At 41.2% G+C, this 15,858-nt stretch overlaps 1 protein-coding gene across 1 annotated transcript; it reads right to left on the bottom strand.

The window, feature by feature from the left end:
- Positions 1-1,570: 1,570 nt before the first annotated feature.
- slc4a8 (solute carrier family 4 member 8) lies at positions 1,571-14,317 on the bottom strand. The gene is made up of 23 exons (XM_035661716.1): positions 14,165-14,317; positions 13,578-13,713; positions 12,424-12,584; positions 9,533-9,709; positions 8,926-9,017; positions 8,199-8,356; positions 8,002-8,089; positions 7,726-7,872; positions 7,493-7,593; positions 6,016-6,190; positions 5,738-5,871; positions 5,384-5,629; positions 4,919-5,024; positions 4,263-4,424; positions 4,039-4,152; positions 3,778-3,939; positions 3,399-3,650; positions 3,209-3,277; positions 2,547-2,720; positions 2,320-2,451; positions 2,128-2,225; positions 1,791-1,896; positions 1,571-1,624 (listed from the first exon to the last, which is right to left on the bottom strand). The coding sequence occupies exons 1-23, from the start codon at positions 14,286-14,288 to the stop codon at positions 1,571-1,573; spliced, it is 3,168 nt and encodes a 1,055-aa protein (XP_035517609.1). The 5' UTR covers positions 14,289-14,317.
- Positions 14,318-15,858: the final 1,541 nt, after the last annotated feature.

The raw sequence follows: 15,858 nt of genomic DNA, 5'->3' as shown, positions 1-15,858 counted from the left end.
GCTTTATAGCATATTTCAGCTCATGTTTGAATTTTCCAGTCCACAACTCACCACTCTGTTTTCAGCGAAACAGCTCTTAAAACTTGCTGTACAGCTGATAAAGTAAGTGACTAGCCGGTGAATATAGTTGGAGCATTTAGTGCCAAAAGAGCCAGTTATTTCCTCCAAGATCTTAGTGGAGACCAAAATCAGAGCTAAAAGAAGAGTGACTATTTGACTTACATTCAACAGGAGGCCAGAATCACAAAATGAATGCTAATGTGGCTTCCCAACAGCTGGATGTGTAAATAAGTTCATAATATCAAATTCAAAGCTGAAAATATGTCCATGTTACAGCTTGTGTAACATGGACAACGTAATTACTGCAGATTTTAAACAGCGGGAATATAAGGTGTTTATTAGTTACACCTAAACTAATGCAGTTGTTAGACTCTCATCATTAATTAATCGGATGGAAAAAATAACAGAAACACCTGTCAGTGTAACGCAGTTTCAACAAAAACAGAACATTATAATTTTCATGATTCAACTTACTGCAGGACTGTCATTTTACATTCATCAGTCGGTTGTTCCTAATAAACTAGCAACAGGCATATTTCTGGTTCTGCACTATGGTTCAGTTTATGGTTATGGCTACGGCTCGTTCTAGTATTAAACAAGAGAATTTACAATGGGCTATTTCACTGATGTTGGGCAGTAAAGCCGATATTAATAGACAAACGACAGCTGTGTCCCTGTGAGCTGAAAACAAATCCCCCTGACTTTTTGGTTGACATTTCTGGAGACAGACCAGTGGCACTGAACTAATTGACTAACTGGCGTCTTGTACGACTGCTTCAGATGTTACATCCAAATAACTTTTAAATAAATGCATGGCTTTCAGCTGTGAATCAGCAAATGCACCCATATCTCAGTGAAATCACCATGGCTGCCAGCAACTGTCACAGTGTCCTCGCAGTTGTTCTATTATTTACTGTCACTGTGGATGGAGCAGCTCCAGGAATTGTCTCTACATGACATTATCAGAGCCTGTCTCATTGCTCTATACAAATTAATTAAAAGAGCTGTTCGATACTATTGAATTTTCAAAGGTAAATGCTGCTACAGGAGAGATTGCTTTAAATCCTTTATATTCTCCTTCAACCTCACAACCAAGATGGGAAGCCAAAGGCAGTGTACTGGCCAGAATGTATTACTCTTCCTTGTTTGGTTTAATAGAAAACTAAAAGTAAATGATGATGATGGTTGGCTAACTGGTTAAGATAGAAAGATTGCTGAGGTTGGAGCTAGTTTCTAGTTCAAGGGTCAGAGTGAGGATTAGGCTTTAATTTTATAGCCTTGGTTCAGGGAAATATGATTTTAAATATATTTCCAGTCCTCACAAAGATAGAAGTGCATGTGTTTGTCTGTCTTTATCTGTGTGTTTGCAGGTAGCTGGTAGAAATCATTGAGGGGTGGTTTCTCTTCTCGCTGAAGAGGCCGACGGTCAAAGCAGTCAAATTGCAGTGTCCTGTGGTCCAAAACTACAGTCAAGTGGGACTGCTGAGTTCGCCAGGACTAAAGACATCCTTTACTCGTCTATGAACGCTATCCCTTCAATCCTGTAGAGTAAAAACATACAAACCTGGAATTAACACAGCACAGAGCACAGTTTGGATGCCCTAAATTCGCAATTACCAGTTGGAGCAACAATTGCAAAACACAAAAGAAGCGAATGACCACAATGTGTAGTGGGAGTACTTCCAAATGATGGATGGATGAGGGGTGAGGAAAAGGAGGGTATGGCTTGCCTTCTTAGCAGCCACAGGACGAGTGTCCTTTTGATTGGAGTTGAGGGATTTCCACACGGTGGTTTTAGACATTTCATCAGATATATTAATATCAGAGGGGTCACACCTGAGGACCAGGGAGAGGAAAAGGAGAAAACAGACAAGGGATAAGCTGGGGGTGCTTTGGGCCTTTGGGAGAGGTCCTTGCATGTTAGTTGCACAGGCTGCACTTGAAAACAGACCACCACACCCAAACAAGACAAGCATACACAGCATCACAACAATCTTACCGTTCTGATTGTCTGATGTCCATTCGGTCCAATTAAGTGTGTTTAGGTGTGTACGTGTGTGTGCTCACCTGGGGTCATGTGCTTTTGGGGTCTGAACAGGCTTGCTGCTCTCCATTGGAATCTGAACAGTATCTTCCTTTTTGTCACTGAGCATACCCTGTGATTCCTAAAAGACACACACCCCGCCACAAGCATATACAGTTAATGCATGCATGTTTATCTACTTTCATCTGTGGATTTCAAGAGTCCATTAAGACTACCTCTTCTATCGTTTTGGAGGCATCATCAAGATTTTTTTTCTTCCATTCAGGCATTAAATCATCCAAGTAACTTAGCTCTCGCTTGGAGAAGCACAAGTCCAGCAGCTTGCGGACGAAAACCAGCGCCAGCACCTGCAGGCACAGTAAAATAAATGCCTCTTATTTAAATGGAAGACTTGGAAAGACTAATGAGGAGAGACAGGGGATGTTGCCGGGGGTCCACTGACCATCATGGGGAATATTATAGCAGCAGGTGTTGTCTTGACGACCCAGAGCAGCACCAGACAGGTGAGCTGAGTGATGGTGAACAGGTGCACCTTCCTCAAGGGGACGTGGCGCAGGTAGATGAAGTCTGGCTGGTGCTTCGCAGGCATGCCGAACAACTTCAGACGGTCAAATAACTGAGAAATGATGAAGACGAGTGCAGGTGGTAGGGAAGTTAGAGACAGGGAGGGTAACAAGACAAATGAATAAATGGGAGAAGAGCAAGAGCAGAGGCACAAATTTAGTTAGATTGGTCTCACAATTAACTGTCAGGACTCACTGAATTGCAACAGAATTAATTAAATCAGGAGAGGGCACAAAAGGGACAGTCAAATTATTAGGAGGCTGGGTTATAGAGGGAAAGAGAACAACTTGGAACATTTTTGTATTTGAATTACTCCCAGTTGAAATATATTAAGAGTTGAAAACATGTCTGTTTGCATGTTGCAAATTACTCAGTTTTAGACTGTGGGAAAAATAGACACTCACATTGACACAACAACTAGGGGGTGACAAAGTCAGAAAATTTCTAATTAACATATAGTGGTTTCACTGTAAATCATCTTTACCATATTATCCAATAATGTTCCTGTGTCACATTTATATAAGTCATATTTCACATTACCTGGATTCCTTTTAATGAAGATACTCCCATGTAAAGGAAAACACCATACAACACTGGCATAGGAATGAACTGTAAAAAAAAACAAAAAAAAAAAAAACACCATACATCAAACAACTTCAGTAACATTTTCATTCTCTTACTAAATGTCCCAGCCAGAGGGCGGCAGCGTTGCATTGCTTGTCTGACTAACCTGCAGGGCTCCGGTCATGAATACAGAGCAGCCCATAAGCAGGAAGATGACCAGGCCAGTGAACCTCTGCTCTCTGATGCCCAGAAAGCGAGGCTGCTCTCCTGGAGCCGAGCTTTCTGACTCCAGCTTCAGGCTGTTGACGTGAGAGATGGACAGCACCGTAGCCGCTACGAACCAGGGCAAGCCCATGATGGAGCATACCGCCAGCATCACCCCGACCATCAGTAGGTCCAGGTGGTACCCACAGCCCTTCTGCATAACAGAAAGTACAGATATGTGCATGAATAACTGAGCTACAGTCTGCAGCTGGAAACAACGGTGCAGAGATATAGTTTCGTATGGCAGCTATATGTTCTAAATTTTCAGATTTTTTTCTCACCAGCAGTTTGTGCTCTTTGCGGTTAATAATGACAGCAGTTATCTGTTGGTCCATGAAGATGAGAATGGTGCAGAGAAGAGCAGGAATCGATGCAGCCAGGACTGTCCACCATGGGTTGCGCCCTATTGGATCGATCAACCAACCTCGGTCGTCTCTGGTAGGCTGGAGGATCCCATTAAAGAGGAGTGAGACCATGATTCAACCATAACCATGTGGAGGTTTTTATCAACTTCAACCTTATTTTTATAATTTCCTCTATACCTGGAATTTGCTGGGAACCTTCAACTTCTGGGATGGCACTCCAATGGCATAGTCGAGCAGAACCATGATGGCAATGGTGAGGAACACTGCAAAGTCACTGATCATGGAGCGCACCTGGGCACAGGTGATACGTAACAACACTCAGAGATCAGTAGTTACTAATGTGGCGTCTCAGGTTTTCCAATGTCTGGTATCTTAAGTGATTAGCCATACTGGTTGATTACCTTGGTTGGGAAATAACGACTAGTCTTGAATTGTTTGAGGAAGGCAGACATGAAGAAGGTTGAGAAGAACAAGATGGTAGACCAGAAGAGAACGTCTGGGGTGTATGGGCCATGGTGGCCACATGCCGTCCCAACAAATTGGCCCTGCAGACTGATACACTCCTATAGAGAGTCATGGAGGTTATATTAAATGAAAATGGCCTCAGAAGACTCATGAGAAAATGGATACATGCAATACATGCTTGTTTATCTACTTTCATCTGTGCATTTCAAGAGACCATTGAGACCCACCCATCCCTCAGATGACTCATGAGAAAATGGATCAAAAGACTGTTGTATCTACATTATCTGACAGGCAGGAAGAGTCTACAAAGCAGATAAAGCACATAAAAAACAAGGCAACCCTTTGGTGTGCTCAGTTACACACACAGCAGTGAAAGGTTAATCAATTGAATGTCCTTGTCAGTGTTTGCAAATGTCCTTAAGAGAGGTTAGCTGCTCAAGGGAAGGTGAGGTGGGGGGCTAGTTGAATGTTAACAAAAGTAAACACGTTGGAGCAAATGCAAATTGTGCTATCATGTAAAAGACAGAGAGATTATGCTTCAAAGTGTGTGAGTGTGTGTGTGTGTGTGTGTGTTTCCACATAGTTACGTTACCTTGACGGTAAGGTTGGTCCAGGATACAGCAGAGGCTGTGACATTTCTCTCACTCCACAGCTCTAAGGTTTTATTACTGGGATTATCAGGCTCTGCACACCTACAGCTACAGAGAAAGAGAGAAAGAGAGAGAGAACGAGAGAGAAAGAGAGAGAGCAAGAGAAAGAGAGAGAGAATGGCTCTCAGTGGCTGACTGACAAGGATGGGCTCACATGTTTTATCAGTCAAATTAGGCCAGACATAAATGGAACTGCATGCAAAGATGTGATTTGAAGGCTTTTAGAGGAGAACAGGAATGAAGAGACAACAAGGGCAGAGCCACTCAGTGAGGAGATTCTTACAATGAGGGAATAATAACTGTATATTCTTAGAGAAAAACAACAATCAAAAAACAAAACAATGAAAGATCTGAACATGCAGGTGAAAGCTAGAGAAAACAGATAGGGTGAACATTTTGCTACTCACTAGGCCAGCGTGAGTTTGTCCAGATCGCTGTGTGCATTGAAGGGGTAGACTTCTCCCAGGTGGATGAGCTTCTCCAGGGCCTCGTAGATGAAGATAAGGCAGATGAGGGCGGCAAACGCCTCCTCCGTGAAGCGAGTGATGTAGCACACTAGAGAGCTAGCATCTGTGGCAACCAACACAAAACACAACAGGGCCGTCCACAGGCCGATGCAAGTCCTCAGTGACAGATAGGACAGGTCGTAGTCCCTGAAATGAGAAGTGAAGGGAAGAGAAGAGATTAGATTAGGGGTTAGCAAAACAAATGTCAGGGCGGTGATGACAAAAATGTCACAGAGAGTTTGTTGTAATACATACTTGCAAAACTTGAAGAGAATTTTCTCAAAAACCAGCACAGGGCCCGTGCTGCCCAGAATGGTGAGGGGCTGACCGGCAAACAGAGAGTATGCTACTCCCGTCATTGATGCACCAAGTAAGGACTCAATGGCACTCTGCAACACATGGTGGAAATGGAGAGTATGTCTTATGTGCAGTACAGTATTCAGTAAGATGTAAAATGTCTATGCTGTATCCAAAATGTTTTAATCACATATGCGTTCTGTTTCAATGTCTGTTGAGTGTGTTTGTGCTCTTACAATGCGTCCCTCTGTCGCCTCCCCCAGCAGTCCTCCAAAGGTGATGACAGGAGACATGCAGGCACAGTAGAGGAAGAGGAAGGAGGCCACACACTGGAGGCTCATGCCGTCCTTAAAGTCGCTCAGATAGAACGGAGCTTTCCTCTTAATGTCCAGTATCAGACCACCGAACAACCTGATCACGGCACGCAACAAAAGAAGAGATGTGCTTAAGTTTAGATACATAGTAGTAAGTAAGTAGTAATCTAGCTCCTGGCAAGAAAGCTAATAAGCAGTATTAAAGTTAAACTACTTCTTCAAAGGTCCAGTGTGTAACATTTAGAAGGATCTATTGGCAGAAACTGAATATAATATTCATACGTGTGTTTTCATTATTGTATAATCACCTGAAAATAAGAATCCTTGTTTTTTTTTACCTTAAAATTTGCCAATTTTATCTACAGATGCAGTGGATCTTCTTTCACAGGTTGCCATGTTGAACCGCCATGTTTCTTCAGCAGCCCAGAATGGACAAAACAAACACTGGCCCCAGGGCTTTCTTCCTATATTTTCTCCTACACACTTCACAGCCCGTTTTCATTCTCAGGTCATCAAATATCAACGTGAGCGGTGTTCAGTTGGTTGCAATCTGCAACTTCCCTTCTAGTTGCCACTAAATCTTACACACTGGCCCTTAAAGCGGGAAACTGGCTAACAACTAATCAGTTTCAACCAGCAAAAGGTATAATTTCATGTTGTTCAAGTACAACAAAACAAACAAACAAAAAACAATACAAATTTCTCTAGGGCCTCATTAGTGAATTTCACATCTTCCAATGTGTGTCCTAGTGGCATTTTAAAGACCATGGTCTGCCCACACAGGTGTTTTCACTCCCCCGATTTGACTTCTTTCCAAGACTGTGTGGGCGTGTACAGACTGTGCTTGAATGACATTTCTCTCTGCACTCTACTTTTGCAACTGTTATTGATACGTTTAGTGCAGTGACTTCATGTAATTTCCAGTATAGCTCAACTTGTGAAGAGGTCTAATCAGCCAGAATAACCTAAAACATCACTGCAGCAAGGTGAGATGTAAAATGACTGGATTTCAAAAGAAACAAGATGTGCAGTGTTCAGAGTATTTTGGTGTGTACTTGTCTATCAGGCTGTCACACTTGGCCACTGTGGTTGTCACTTGCTTGTCTCACTTCAGCTCCTCACAAATCCAAATTTAGATTTTGTGATCGCATCAACTGACAAATACGGTGGTGAGTGCTAAACTCAGCCCCAGGCTTCCACACAACCCTTCAGAAAACACGTGCTTAATCCATGTTTTTACACGGGCTGTTTTTATGACAGCGTATCCTGATATTCAACATCTGTTGGGTATAACATCTTGCTTTTTACATTTAAATTTTGCGTCTATATTAACCATGGATTATAGCACACATTACTGAAGAAACAAGCTTGTGTAATAAACCTGCAAAAGACAGATTACCTTCCAGTTCTCTGCAGCTCTGGCCCATGGTACTCAGCGTGTAGCTCTTCCTCTACCTGGCAGGCTGTGCCATTAGGGACTCCAGGCATCTTCCTCTTCTCCTGCACGCAACCAATAATAGACAGACAAATATCAAAAAGTAGCTCTACACTTTACTTAAACAGCAACTGTTGCTTATTGTAGCAAAAATACAAACTTGAAAAGCAAATCTCTATGTCATCATTGTTGTTTACCTGAGAGGGGACACTCTTTGGGGGCTCGATACGGATGGAGGGGTCCCACTCTCCTGGTGGTAGGACTGTCACCTGGTCCAGGAATTCATCTATCCCCGCCAGCAGGTCACTTCTGTCTTTTGCCTTGTAGGCTACATCATGGAAGATCTGGTCCAGACAAAAGTGAAGGATAGAGGAAACTTAACAGCCTGCCTTCACACGCAAGACAGATGCTGAGATTTAATTTGTTGTGGGAAGGTTTCTGAAGGTAGATTTTAATTGACGGAGCGCTCTTACTTCATCCGTCATGATGGTTGCCATGGAGCGTCCAATTTCGTGGTATTGCTGAGCCTTTCCATCTGGGCCCAGGAGGATGAACAGGAACCTAATATTTATGATTTAGAGAATTTAGATCATTCCTGGATTGTTCAATTCACACAATTCATATGTTTTTATAACAAAACTATCTGCACTGGAGAGCAGTGGCTGTTTACCTGGTAGGTATGGGGACCTCAGTGAGTCCGGTGAGCAGCACAGCAGGGGAGAGACGGACAAAGGCCACAATGGGCCTCTCCAGGAAGTCCAGTTCTCCCACCAGTACATTGGAGGCCTCTGCACCCTCTGGGATCTTCTTCATGAAATGCAGGTCCACCTGGCGAGACAAGGTAGAATTCAATATCACATAAAAATACAAAAAATGACTAAATACCTACAGTAGTAATTGTAAGAGATCCCTGCATCCTGTAACTTTAGAACAAACAGTGCAAACAGAAATCAATCTTACACATAAAGCTGTCTCACCACAGGTGGGGTCTAATACCAGAGAACCTAGGTAGCATTTCAGTGCTTGGGATATTAAATTATGTAGATATGTACTCAAAATCCCAGGTGGAAATTAAATGTTAAATGTAAGCTTTTATCTGTGTCCTGTATGTGGCTTTACTGAACAATCTTGCAGTGATGCACTGTGATCAGAGTTTTCCTGTTGTTTCCTAGGGGGCACTGTGTGACCTAGTTGATGATGTTGACAGTACACCAAACACTGATTACAGATCAGAGTGCTATGAATAGAGGTGATAGCCCTGTACAACCAGAAAAGGTTGCTGTTACTGCTGTATTACCCTAATTATATCTACTCTTCACAGCATCCATCCTTACACATAAACAGTGTGCACTGAGAAATTGCACACATTTGTGAGAAAAAAACCCTTGCTTGTTTACCTTGCTGAGGTCCACTTGGGTGCTGTCTTGTCCGCCACCGTTCTTGGCTGGTTCTGTAGCTGGCGGAGGCTGGGTAGATGTGGCTGACCCCGCTGGGCAGTAAGAGTGTGGGTGTGCATGTGCGTTTGAGAGAGAGAGAGCGAGAGAGAGAGAAAGAGAGAGAGAGAGAGAGAAAGTACATACATTTATTGGCCTGCCAAAGTACGAAGTGAAAAAAACAACCTAAGAAGGCCGTAGCTGCCAATATATCGCCCATTTGCTCAGGAAAAGTTAAATGTTTTTTGGCAGTTTGTTCCTAAAAGCATCCAGTGTCACTGTTTAAAGATCAGGCTTTTCTACATGTCTGTCTGTTACTGTTACTGTCTTGTTTCTTTTAGTATCTTCCAGTCTCCTTTTATTGCCCAGTTTTTGTCCATCCATAATTCTCATACAAAATTGTGTGCAGTCTTATTATATCACAATCAACTCATATTTACTTTCCACTGATTCTGTAGCCAGATGTCCAAAAGTAAGTATAACTTCCATTAGACTGAATTTCTACATTTGATTCACACCAACAGATGATGTGTGATGTGTGCATGTGTTGTAGAGTATCCCAGAGTCCCACCTGTCAGCTGGGGCTCTGACTGTTTGCGGTTTCCCTCAGTGATGGAGCGTACGATTGGCATCAGGTTCTTCTTCTTCTCATTCTGGTGGTGGTGTCTTTTCAGCAGAGCCTCGCGCACCTTCACTCTCACACTGTCGTCCAGCTCATTGGACGCCTCCTGGTGGTCCAGCACCATGTCTGCAGCACACGGATGAAGAAATATGCACATAGTCGTGTTGAAATGAGACAAATTAATGGCATCTGACAGATTATTTGGTATAGTATGTACATATTTGTGCTACTCTGACCAGAATTTGAATCCATCACCAAGCTCTACAAGCAAAAACCTAGTTAATAAAGAATCCTAATCCTCCAACTATAAAGCCTTCCTTGAACTGTGCAATATTTGCTTTTTCCTTTAATTGCTATAGTTAAATTGTAATAATGGCCTCACACATCATCAGTATGTAAAGGGACAGTGCTGAGCAGAGAGTGTGTGTTGGAAGGGTGGAAGGTCAATATGTGTCCAACATATCTGTGAGACTGCAGAGAATAATCAGCATCTCTTTCACCACCCCTCTCCCAGTCCTTTTTTTCCATAGTGACCTGCTGAGTCAGCACTGGATCTTTCCTTCCTTCTTTCCTTCCCTCCTCCACAGTCAATCAAACTGTATGCCCGGCAACCACACACACACACACACACCACTGCAGTGCCTGCCTTCATTCTGAGCACACTTCAAGGCCAGCCCTAATGTGTTGAACTCAGTGCCACTATAATCAGCCATGTTAATAAGGACAGTGACAAGAGAACCACACAGAGGATCCTCAAATTAAAAACTCACAAACTCACTACATCTAACGCATCCTCCTTTCACAATTCATAGACTTGAGAAGGATCACGTTCCTTTTAATTTCAGACCGCGGCTACAGCTCTGCCTCCTCCAAAGTATCACTTGACAGACATCCATCAGTTATGCATATGATAATGAGACACATCCAATAATATCTGTCATGTTCGAAGAACTGGTGTGTGCACCCTCCATTATTTTACTCACTCTATTTGTTCATGTTAATTAGCGGTTATTTTAATTAAACCTCCTACAAGGAGTTTTTAACTGGTTATGAAACAGTCTCTGTTTAATACTGATACCTCTATACGACCTACATAAACACATGAGACCAGAGAAGATGGTTATTTCTATATAGTTATTCTTAATGCCTACAACCAAGTCAAATAAACTCAGATTACCGTTGAAATCAATGAAATGAGGTGGTGGAAACACTACCACATTTGTCCACAGAGGCCAAATGAAAGTTCACTGTTGCTTCTTTAAATAAATTACCATCTGATTTTCAATTTGAGAGTAATTAGTCAAATGTCAGACTTTTTAAAACCAGGTGTATTAAGAGCATGCTGGCTTCCAAAATAAAATTTACCTACTTGAATTCCACTAAACTTTTTAATTTAATGAGTTGGGCACCAGGGTGTTAGACAGACAGGGAGAATTACCTTCAACCACACAATCTGTGTTAAAGTCTTAATGTATTAGATCTGGTAATCCATCCTATAGCTCCTAGGTGCTACAGACATCAATTCCTGTGTTTCAAAATAGAGGTTTTGTTTTATGCATTGCATGATAAAGAGTAGAATATTCCTTTTAGGCATCTTCAAGCCTTTTCTATTACATTATCTTGGTCTCAGTTTGCCTACACTTCCAAAAATAAACAAGTGAATAAATAAAGAACTTTTTTTGTCTCTATCTCTTCTACCATCTTGGCTACCGTTTGAAATACAGGTGCTGCTGGCAGGAGTCACATGCAGAAGAGAGGGAAGTGAGAAGAGCAGTGGAGAGCTGGAGAAGAGGAATGATTGCAGGCAACAAGGCTGTTCAAGATTGTAAACCTGTCACAATCTGACCATGAGGAGGACTGACTGATGGAGAGCCTTGAACCACGTGATCTTTTTATGTGTGTGTACATGTGGGGTGGACGGTCACCAATGTGAAACACAATTTGCAAACAGTTTCTTTGCATTTGTTTAAATCTGTTTAATGATTAAATTGCAGGAGACTGTGTAGTGAGGAAGGCTGAACCATTGTGTCTTCATTTGGTGTGTGTGTGTGTATGTGTAAAAGTTTGTACTTTGAATATAAATCATTTACATGTCTGTTTAAAACCATGATCATTCATTCAGGTCACTCATGGACATATGTGGACAGAGCTTACCCAATCGTGTGCTTGCATGCAAATTACAGGTGTGTAATAAATTGCATACTTGCATGCAAATGAGCTCAAACTGTGGTAGCAGCTTTATGTAATTGTGGATTTTAATGCAAATCAGGTTCAACAGAAGTTTAGCTGCAATAATTCAGTAAAATGCAACCACCGAGCAGCTATACTGAGCATTTAGAGCCACTGGTGTTCTGTAAGTATGGAAAATCACTGGCTAGTTTTGTGCTTGTTTATGTTTAAATCACAGGACAGTAATTTAAATTAAACTGAGACTTTTCTATAACTCACAACAAGAGTCTGTGTGCGTCTGTTTGTGTGTTTGTGCATCCCGAGTGACGAGGATGCTCCCCTCAGGCCTGTACTGTATGTGCGTCTCCTCTCTTAGGAGGATAAATCGATTTGTAGCACGCATCCAGCAGGCATCTCAGCTGAGATATAGAGCCTGTTTTATATCAATGTGTAACATTCAAGGACGGGGGCGAGAAGTGACTTAAGAGAGCAGGAAAGCGAAAGACGGGAAAATAAATTCTTGTATCCATTTGAAGAAGCAACACCAGTCACTTCCATCAATGATAAAAACTGATTTCTTGCAACGTCAGACAGAGCTAACCTCTTTTTGTCAGGATAGATAGTGCTCTGGTACTGAGATATTAATATATGTCAGTTGGGAAAATTCTCACCTGCAATCTCCTCAATGCAGTCAGCATGCATGTCAAGCAACACACTGCCATTGATAATGCAACTGCGGAGCTCAAACAGGCTGTGAAGGGAAAGAGTAGCGACATAGGGCTTGCTCCACCTCTCCCCGCCATCCTCCACATCTTCCTCAAACTTCAGCCACCTGCGAGGTGAAGACAGGCAAGAACTTTGTAAGTATGAGTAAATGTGAAGTACTATTATCTTTCACACAAAAAACAATGGTTATTCATCAAATTTCTTACAACTTAAAAAGGCTCTTAAATTTAAGAGTAAATGCAAAATGACTACAGTACAGAGACAAGTGATAAGTGAGTTGAACAGACCACTTTTGAGACATATTCTGGAAGAATTATACAAAATAACCTTGGTCATGATAAATAATACAATAATCTAATTAATAAAAAATATAATAAATCAAAAGCAATATTACATTTTATTCAGAATATGGTTATATTTAGCCTATTATTTGCATTTTATTTTAACATTTCATAGGATGTTATACCAACAACAACAAAAAATCTTTCATTGATTTTGTTTGCAATCTCTTCCCATGTATCTTCACTGTAGTACTGCATTTTCCATAAATACAATATATATTTATTTTGATATGTTTTTAGATTATAAATATATTAGATTGTTGTCTCACATCTTAAATGCTAGTGGAAATATTAAATATTTCACAAAGTTATATTATAAAAATATATATTAATGATTTTTAAAAAGTTAATTTTAGAACTTGCAGAATAATATGCAAACAAGAAGAAGGGAGCATTATACCTTACAACGAAAAATGTTTTCCCATCCCACACGCATGTCAGTTTTACATCTTTTACATTGTGGTTTACACCATTTCCACTTAGGAAAGATCATGTGGATGTTAACATCAACCACACAATAAGAGGGAAACATTTGAGAAATGGCATTTGACCAGCATGAATGAGTTTACAGCAATTTTCTTTTGTCGTCTCGTTTGAGCTTGGAGCAAACCCACCAAAAAACGATTCAGTAAGCTTTAAATGCAACTACCACTTGTACACTTGTCCCTCTACGTAACAGTGCAGCTGTAGAGCCGCAGGGCTGTCAGAAGGTTTATTGCCAAGCATTGTTGCCAACAGCTCCCAGAGGAGATCCTGACCTGGCTGTTTCTTTCCACTCCGCATCCTTGCCATCCTTCACACAGATCTCATCTAACTCAGTGAACAGCTCATGGGCCACATGTTCAGCATCCTCCTCTGTGCCCAGAATGAACTGGACCCGCTGGGATGGTGTGTCTGATGAATTGAGAGGATGAGAAAGAAGAACAAGTAATGAACAAACACAACTTACTTTGTCAGTGTGTGCCTTTTAAATGACTGCTGGGTCCATATATACACACGCACACATTCACAGAAAGCAGATGCACACACACATGCAACATGCTGACTAGTTCCTGTTTTTTCGTGGTTAATTAGTGGGCTTGTCAATTTTAGCCTGGAGTGCTGCATGTGTGTGTGCAAGTGTGTGCAGTGTCCACAGTATTGATAGGCTTTGTTTAACAGCCACTGCCTCCTCTCTGGGAGGTGGATGTGCAAGTATGCACGCACGTCCTACACTGAGATCAAAGTCAATTTGTTTCTCTCTCTCCGACTGATAAATGACTGGATGAGCGTTAAAAAATACTGGATTTGAAAAGTAAAAGACACTGTAGGCTAAAAAGAGGTTTTGTGTATATGTGTGCGTTACCATGACTGGAGGTGGTCGTCTCAGTTTCCTCGCTTTGTTGTGTTGCGAGGCTTCCTGCCCGTCTGTCTCTCTTGCGGTGCCGAGAGCCATGAGGCTTGTGGTGACGATGGCTCTGCCTGGGCATCCGAACTCCCACAAACAGAGTCCTGTGGCCTAAAAAAGAGGCGATTTTTTATCACTGAGTAATGCTTTTATAGACACATAGTGTTATTTACTGTAAAATAAACATTTTGCTGTAATATCATCACAGAAGATTCGATTCACGTGTCAGGGTTTTACTCCTGGTTGGACATTTAAGTGCAACTTAATTTAACAAAATTACAGTTCAAAAGAGAATCGGAAGAAAAACATAAAACACCATCATGATTATATAAAGAGGCTGGAGAGTTCAGTAACTGCACCTTAGAGATATACAGGAAGACAAAATAAATAGTACTTAATTCTATATGGATACTAATCTAATAGAGAAAACGGCTGTCTGATTTCTTCAGATGAGCACCAGGCCTCCCTGAACTGTGTAAACTTAAATATACTTTAAGAAGGAGAGATTTTATATTTTCTAAGTGTTTTGTATTTCAATTCAAGTTATCTGATGAAGGTTGCATCATGAACGTCATGTGTTTCATTTCTGAATACATTTTTCTCTTTGGCCTTGAAAGTGTTCAGAGCATTCTTTTGTTATCAGATCAGCTCCTCAGTGTTTGGCTGCAGCTTTATCAAATACTGTTTTGAACACAGGCTTTTGTCTCCAATACTTAAACAATAAACAAAACCTTCACATTTTGTTACATTTGTTACAATCTGTTTTTTACTTATTTGTGCTCCATTTACCTTGTGTTAATTTAACAGTTTTTATAACATATGGATTTACTCTGTCCACTTTCAAAGGCGTTTGTCTGATCATCTGACTTCTTTTCAAGGTGAAACATATTGTTGAACTCATTGGAGATTTGTTTACACCCAGCATTCAGTACATGGGTTGTGATATTTCCACAACCTAAAAACATACACAAGTACATTTCCCTTCAGCCTTTCTGATGAGAAACCCTAATTAGCTGAGGATAAAACTGACATCTTCATGTATTCGACATTGAAAACAACAAAGAGAAAAAATGAATAAAAGAGAATAGAGCAGAGGAGGGAACTGCTAATGGGTTGAGCTGAATAAGCTGAGCTGTGGTCTCTCATCTCAGATGGTTATAGTGATTGAAAGCGAAAACCATTAAACTCAGGGTTAGGTGTTGGCCCAGACCTCCATGGGGAGAATCAGGGAACAGGGCTCTGCTTCCTGTCCCACATTAGTCCCAACCACTGCCATCTGTAATTATCATCAACATGTTGCATTCAGTGTTGAATGCAAAATGCTGTGATAAGAAGAAACTGAATGCATGTGACAGTGACAATGATGTACTTTTATTTGAATATCAAATTACTCAAATTAACAGAATGAACTGCTGAAATGATTAGACAATTAATAAAAGTGTTTTGGAAAATTGTTATGAATAAAATGGAACAAAGTTTGAGGCAGTTTGATGTGCATCTTTGTGTGTGTGTTTGTGCATGACAAATATTTTTTGGGGTACAATGAGGATACAAAGCTACTGAGCTGTAGCTAAGTGTTCCATTTCTGAACATGTTTATTATCCCTCCAGGAAAGCGATAATGGGCCTACTGACTCACACACACACACACAC

Source organism: Morone saxatilis, unplaced genomic scaffold, assembly GCF_004916995.1.
Source record: "Morone saxatilis isolate NCDOM2014 unplaced genomic scaffold, NCSU_SB_2.0 Contig18, whole genome shotgun sequence".
Lineage (NCBI taxonomy): Eukaryota > Metazoa > Chordata > Actinopteri > Moronidae > Morone > Morone saxatilis.
The sequence above is the reverse complement of the archived record's forward strand: the minus strand, read 5'-3'. Positions and strand labels throughout refer to the sequence as shown.